The sequence below is a fragment of the Ictidomys tridecemlineatus genome, chromosome 14 (genome assembly GCF_052094955.1).
Source record: "Ictidomys tridecemlineatus isolate mIctTri1 chromosome 14, mIctTri1.hap1, whole genome shotgun sequence".
Classification (NCBI taxonomy): Eukaryota; Metazoa; Chordata; class Mammalia; order Rodentia; family Sciuridae; genus Ictidomys; species Ictidomys tridecemlineatus.
The window spans coordinates 55,326,020-55,333,775 of NC_135490.1; the positions used below are offsets into that span (position 1 = coordinate 55,326,020).

A 7,756-nucleotide genomic window follows, 5' to 3' on the forward strand; every position below is an offset into this window, starting at 1 on the left:
CCTCCAAAACCAAGGGCTAAATAAGCCTCCTTTTCTTCCTAAGTTAGTATGTCTCATATATTTCATCATGGTTATGAAAAGCAAACTAAAACAGTATTGCCAAAGTTCATATTCCAGGATTAAGTGGGCCAAATGAACTCAATTTTTGGATGTTCATGTATACACCATTTTCCATGTGGTTCAATGTAATTTGTATTTTTCTTATTTTGCTTCCATACCTAGTAAGCAAAGTCTAAGGAATGAATGAAGCCATGTTTATTTCTGTTTTATATCCTCAGTGGTAACAAAATAGCTTGTTAAAGTAGACACACAATTCTTTTTTTTTTTTTCTTTTTCCTGCAATGCTGGTGACCAAACCCAGGGCCTTGAATACACCAGGCAAGCACTCTATCACTGAACTCGGCGTTCCCAGTCCAACACGCAAATTTTTATGGCAAATCACAAGGTATGTCCATCTAATACTTAAAACTTTTATTATTGGAAAATTGAAAGACACACATCATCACTGCATCATGTAGCAACTTCTAAACTCTGTTTCATGGGAGCGTAGGATGAAAGGCAGAGAAAGATATCAGTTAAATTTATGTTTTGTCTTCAGTAATAGAAAGAGCAAAATACAGTACAGCATTGGAAAGAAGCTGTTGTAAGAATTACACAGCAACCAGACAGAGGAGAGGCTCCTGACTTCCACTGCGAGCATTATGTAGGCAATGATGAGCTGGGTATGGACCCAGGTGAGGGCTCTATAGAGAAGTCTCACAGGCCGTGATCTGATAAATAAATTGGCAAAGGTGTGAATCAGGTAGTCAGCTTCTACCATCACGGCCCAGCAAAAAAAACCAAGTACCTGTCCTGGATGGAGTCCATGCCACCAGGCGGAGAAGGCGAAGGTCTGCAACAATGGCCAGCTCCTACTGTGCTGGAATATGAGCCGTCTGAGCCACTGAGCTGTGCTTTGGTTCCACTTCCTTGCGAACAGAGATATCCTATGGGTTGTTTCCAGTGTCCAAATGTCTGCATCAGGGATATATCCCTCCTCACCAGGGCTTGAACTGAGCCCAGCCCCAAAGCCTGCTGCCTGGAGGAGAGAGTCATCCAGGATCCAGTGAGAGTAGTAGGTGAGTTTGAAGAGACCAGCTGTGGACCACATGACATAAATGCACTCAAGCTGCTGGCAACCTGTCAGTCCTGCTCCTTCACTCACCACCCGGCTCAGGGCCAACTTTAGGCACTCCAGTCCAAGAATCTGCAGGCCCTTCCAAGTCAGAGCCCAAAAAGAAATCCTGGAACATAAAGAGCTGGGCCCTTGAACACGAGCCTGGAATCTCTGGAAGGAACACAAAGGGCCTCCCAGAAGAGCAGGGAAAAAGAGCAAGTAGCTGAAATAGGGCAGAGCCTTACAGAGATGCTCAGACAAAGAGCTCCTGCTCTGGATGCCTCCTACTGCAGCCTCCACTTTCCCCTCACAAATGTCCAGAGAGAGAGATGTGACCCTCTGGGTCAAGAGCATGAGGGAAGAGAGAGTGATGTAGAACCTGAAAGAGAATTTTTTTAAATGTAGAAACATCTCATATTTATTCTCTCTCCCATTCCAGTCTGCCACACATGCCCCCCTTAGAGAATCATGCCCCATAAAAACCCTTGGATAAATTCAGAACCAGACACACTACTCCAGACAGGATCCAAAGGTAAAATGGGGAAATTAACCATTAGAGATACAAATAAGAGTACAATGAAGAATATTTTAAACAAATATAAATTAATATTTATAATATTTCTAAGAATGGCTTATAAAGATTTCGATCAGAACCAGGCACAGCTGGGGAGGCTAAGAAAGGAGGATCTCGAATTCAAAGCCAGCCTCAGCAAAAAAGTGAGGCACTAGGCAAGTCAGTGAGACCCTGTCTCTAAATAAAATACAAAATAGGGCTGGAGATGTGGCTCAGTGGTTGAGTGCCCCTGAGTTCAATTTCCAGTACCCCCAAAAAAATTTAGATCAGAAATTTGCTACAGAACAAACACTTAGTAGTAAAATTATTACAGAAAGTTGCAGATTTTAAATTACCCAGGCCCTGACTGCAAGATTCTGCATGATCTGGGATTTATGCTGAGGAATGGTTCAGGGTGTGTGGTGAATCATTAGCAACTGGAATTTGGTTCCTCACCAACCACCTGAACTCTCACTGCTTCAACATGGGGAAGAGCTTGCTAACAAGATTATTTAGGAGCACAATTAGTGAAAATTACAGTGGCACCTTCTATAATCAGGAAAGTCATCCTGTGGCAAGAAAACAGCACTGCTGCCCAAACACAGCTGTTCTCATCTGTATATCGGAAGATTTAAGGAAATCTGACCCCCTCATCCTGACAGTCATGCAGCCTCCAAATGCCTCCAGCCTGCTAACTTACCTTCTATTATGAGCCAAATTTGTATCCCCCCATAAAATAATTCATATACTGAGGTTCTAACCCCTAGTAGCTCCAAGTATGACTGTATTTGAGACAGGGTCTTTAAAGAGGTAATTAAAGTGAGGTCACCTGGGTGGGTTCTAATCCAACAGAACTGAAGCCTCATAAGAAGAGGAGATTAGGATACAGACATAAACCAGGGAAAGACATAGAAAAGAAAGTCAAGAAGGGAGTCCTCAGGAGCAACCAATCCTGTCCACACATTTACCTTGAACTTCCAGCCTCCAGAATTGTGAAGAAATAAAGTTCTGTTGGGTAAGTTGCCCATTCTGTGGTGCTTTTTTATGGCAGCTCTAGCAGACGAATACACATTCTCATTTCAGGTCTGGTTCAACCTTCCTTTCATCCAGCCAGTTCCTGTTCAACTCGCCCTTCCAGCCCCTATCGGGTTCTGGCTTCCTACTAAAATCCCAATTCACCACAGCCCATTCAGTACCTCCTATGTCTGCCCAGCTGCCATCTTATCTTATCCTCAGAGAAGCAAAGCCTGAAGCCCTTGGTGAAAACTGTCATCATCATGAATATCATCCTTCTCCTCTTCCTCCTATCATTATCATCATCATCAACAACAACATCATCATCATAGAGGAACCACAGCCTCTGCTCTCCTAGTGACACAGAGAACCACACCAGCCAATAAGTAGAGGAAACCGGAAACATGAGGCCTCAAAAGCACCAAGAGACTCATTTTCCTAATCTTGGTGATCTCGCTGACTCATGAAAACACTCCTCTAGATTGCAATTAGCTCTTGGTTATTGTTTTTGTCTATTCCTAGATTGGATGACTTCCCTTCTTGGGAGAAGACTCTTCTTGGAAGTCTGTATGAAGATAAAATTCTTACCCAGTAAACGGCCTCTTTCTCAGCAGCTGCTATGGGAAGGCAGCCAGGGTTCACAGTGGATCTATACTCTCTGGCTGTGTGTTTAAGCCTACCATACAGAGATGAGCAAACTGTGCTGTTACTTCCAGATAAGCCTCTAGGACTCCTGCTTCATCCTTCCTCTCTGATACAATGACAATTATAACTAAGTGCTAGACACTGTGCTGCATACACAACAAGTACTAGCGACGTGTCATCAAACAATTATACTTACATTCATTATTTCTAACATTCAAAACACTCTTGCAGAATAGGTATTGCTAGCCCCACATTTTCTTTTTCTAGAAAAAGAGACAGGGTCTGAGAGAAGCTAAATAACACGTTCAAGACCACACTCCTCAAATGTGAAAAAATTAGGATTCAAACTCAGCACTCATGTTCTCTCCATAACTATGGTGCAAGCAAACCCCAGGTCAGCTAAGCACAACCAAATGAGCAGGGTGCTTTACCTTGTGGAAGGAGTCTCTTGCAGATAATACTCGGTGTAGTGCAGACCCAGGTGACACAGGGTCTGCCAGCTCATCTGAAAGAAGAAAGTCCGCCTGTGGACTTCCTGTGGGCCAAGAGAAGAGACCAAAACCACGGTACAGAAAGCAGGGATAAAAACCAGCAGGGCAAATGAACCCATGGCAGCCAAGGCCAGGGCACCTCCTCCAGCCAGGAGAAAGAGGTACCTGAAAGAAAAAGGACAGACAAATGAATCACATCAAAAGTCATTCCAGGGAAGCCAATTGAGGTAGGCCCCAATATAACACCTAAAAAAAAGCATGATGTTATCACACCAAAGCCTTCCTTTCGTTCTTCTGAAGGAAACAAACATGGGAGAAAAAGCCAGGGCCAACTTGTAAAGGACTACCTCAGGAGACAAACCCTGACTCCTGCCCAGGTGACTCTGGCAACCCCTCTCTTAAGGGGGTACCCACCATTCAAGTGCTTCCCATCCAAAGTATTCCACCACTGGCTCTAGAAATTCTGGAGGGCTTGCTGGTAGAGGCATCTTTAAAAGCTACTGGTGCATTGTCTGACTGAGAAGTGATGTGAATCCAGTGTGGAGGATCCAGAAGATCTCTCTAGACCTGCTCTCATGAAGTGTCTTTCTTCTTTTTTCAATATTTTATTTATTTAGTTGTAGTTGGACACAATACCTTCATTTTTATGTAGTGCTGAGGATCGAACCCAGGGCCCCGCCCGCACCAGGCGAGCGCTCTACTGCTGAGCCACGACTCCAGCCCCCAAGTGTCTTTCCTTCTCATAGGGTTTGCACTGCCCCCAAACATTTTAGAGAGCCCAGGATATATAAAAGACTCAATACTTCCTTTGGATAAATGTTTGAAAACTCAATGATGAAATCTTTTAAATCTCCCCTTCATCCTTGCTGAACTTTAGATCTTATGAATTCATGATTTGATTCTGGTTTTTAAGTCTATCTATTTAAGTTGATCAATCCTCTTATGAAAAATGTGGAGATCAAGTTGTTGCAGAATCTGTCTTCCTTTTTCCTAGTACCAACATTGGTCTTCTTAGTCCCCCTGACTTTTTCATTCTGTTCCCACATTCCTGTGGCCATTTTCTTGAGGTCTTTTTCTTCCCCTACTAGCCATATCTTACAAGTCTGGGTTTGGGTTCATTTTTCTTTGTATGTCCCAACACAACAATTGTCACTACAAAAACAGGGTTCTAACTCAAATACAAAGATGACATCAGGTGTGATTTTGTGCATTTGGGCTAGTTTTTCCCAAATTTCTCTCTTGGTACTATTGCCTCCCTAGGGTACAGGACATCAATGACCACTCATTTCCACTGAAGTAGTCAGTTGGTCATGAACTTCCTGGTCTGGACAGTTTCTTTGTCTCCATGATACTGGTGGATCCTCAGGCATCCAGGGAGGAAAGGTACAATTGTTGTTTTGTTTTGTTTTGTTTCGTTTTGTTTCCCCAGGGTTGTAAAGTACCCACCTCAAAGAAATGGCTGGTGGACCATGCCTCCCTCAGAAGCCAAGTAGATAAGGATCTGCAGAAGCCTGGGAGAGTTCGTGTTATGTAGACTAGGTTCTTTCTGCATTATGTGGTTTTTCTTAAATTGGTGCTGAATTAATAAAGCTGAATGAAGGGATCAGAAACAGTGTGCAACGTGGACTGATAAGGGAGAGGAAAGGTGGGTTAAAGAAGCCCACATTTTCTCTAACACCTCAGAAGCAGGAAACACTGTCACAGATGGATATAGCGACTCTATGACACAGTGCCAGGCACAGGTTGGCAGGAATTACTTTCCCTAAAGAGCATGGTAAATTCCTCATTGTGAAAGCCTCTGTCATTTGCAAGTGACAAAAACCTTGGGCCCTTCCTGGGCTTTTGAGCCTGTGCTTGGGGTGACTCATCCCCACAGTATCCCAGTTCATACTGTGGCCTAAGCCCTCACTTCCTTTGGGGAAAGAAGGGCAGGATGGGAGGACACTGATTCCTAACACAATAGAAGGAGAAGCTTGAAACAAGCCTCCAGTCCAGAGGCAATTGCCCTCAGGGACTTAGAAACATTAAAATATATGATTTATAGAGTGCTTTCCATTTCATTCCATTCCAGGTATTGTGTTAATAATCCTTTATAAGATAGTATTATTTAATCCTTAAAATAATGCCCTGAAAGAGGCATTATTATTTCTGTTTTACAGATAAGGAAAGGGCACCTCAGAAACTGTTTACTCTTCTATACAAGGACACTCAGTACTCAAGGAGTGAGGGTTCCGTAGGCTGACTCTCTCGTGAGTAATGTTGAACCTACAGTGACTCCCTGGGAATTAACTCTTTTGTTTTACTAGTTCTGCTTTAGTATTTTGTGATTCTCAATAGAAACTTCTTTTTAAATATTTCCCCACTGTCATATCCCAAAAATAAAAGTAAGGATCATCAACTAGCTGTGAAGAAAGGAGTTTAGTGAAAACTCAGTTTAATGAAACTCAACAACCTCAAGTGATTATCAAATGTGGCTAGATTTTATTTAAGAAACACCATTAGGGCCCAGATGTAGTGCAAGTGACAGAATGCTTGCCAAGCGCAGGAGTCCTAAGATTGTATCTCCAGCTCTGGGGAGTAGGGGGCAGGGAGAGGAAGAATAAAAAAAGGAAAAAAAGAAAAGAAATCCTGATATATAAAAAAGTCTTATTTCCAAAGTTAGAGAACTCTTAGGAGGTGGCCTTTGGGCAATGAATTTTCACTTTTCAAAAGATTATTCCACTGAACATTTTTTAAAAATGAGTACTATCTACAATGTATTGAAGTTATTGGACATAAAATCATTGCAATCAATTTAACAAATCTCTAGTGACAATTTTTGAACCTCAAATTGAGATACACTAATCTATTAAGATTTGTTTGACATTGTTCTGAGAAATCAAAGGCATTTTTAAATCGCACTGTTATAAATGTAACATTAGTATTACTTAACATGATATTTAATTTTATTGAAAATAAAGTTAGGACTGCTCAAGAATATCTGGGATTTATGGTTGGCCCAGAGAGATACATTTGGAGACTTCCTCTTCCATCTTAACATCCATCTCACCACCCCCCTGGTTATTTTGCATCCATTTCCCACTGAATGTGAACCTATCCAATTTTGAGTCAATGTAGACATGATATCAATTTCCAGGTCAGTTTTACTCTATGATATATATTCATTGTCAAGAAACAAACAACCAGTGGCAGGGATAGTGAGCTAAAAAATAAGTGTAATTAGTACATAATCTTCACAGATGCCGTCCACTCTTTGCTTTCTATTATAGTATTCCCAGGCCTAAGAGCAAAATTAGCCATGCAGCCTACCTGGCCCGAGTGGAAAATGAATCCATAATGCAGAGATAATTAAACAGCAGTGCAAAAGGAAAAGCAGCCCCTTGATAAAGTGACACAGGATGGAGGAAAAATTGCTGAAGCCAATCCATTCTGAACTGAAACATACACTGTCCTGCTAGAATCCTTAATTGGTGCCGTCCTGCAAGAGAAACCACAGCCAGGCTCTCTGGTCTTTTTATATGTTTTAGGAAGATCTGGCTAAGCAAAATCAAAACAAAAGCACTGGCGATAAGTAGAACAAAAATTGACTTTCTGATAAAGGAAACTGCTCCATGGAAACCAAAACACATCTCGGTCTTATTACTTTGCTTTGAGAAGCTGTGGTTTTTAGATTACATAGCACATTATTTGCCTTTCCAGTCATCATACTGTCATATTTTCTTCACTAAGTTAATAAAAAAAATCTCATTTTCCAGTTGTATTCAAACAACTCCTTGGACTGAGAAGAGGAACAAGAACAGGAGCAGGAAGAGGGAAGCAGCTTCTAAAGGCAGAAAACAAGATTTTCCCTTTCTAACTACCACTCTCTTCCATTACTTTTTTTCATATCAGCATCCC

General features: G+C 41.8%; 1 protein-coding gene across 1 annotated transcript; it reads right to left on the reverse strand.

The window, feature by feature from the left end:
* Positions 1–496: 496 nt before the first annotated feature.
* Positions 497–7,756, reverse strand: Mboat4 (membrane bound ghrelin O-acyltransferase MBOAT4). Its single transcript, XM_005340368.3, has 3 exons — positions 7,169–7,756; positions 3,800–4,024; positions 497–1,535 (listed from the first exon to the last, which is right to left on the reverse strand). The coding sequence occupies exons 1-3, from the start codon at positions 7,486–7,488 to the stop codon at positions 572–574; spliced, it is 1,509 nt and encodes a 502-aa protein (XP_005340425.2). The 5' UTR covers positions 7,489–7,756; the 3' UTR covers positions 497–571.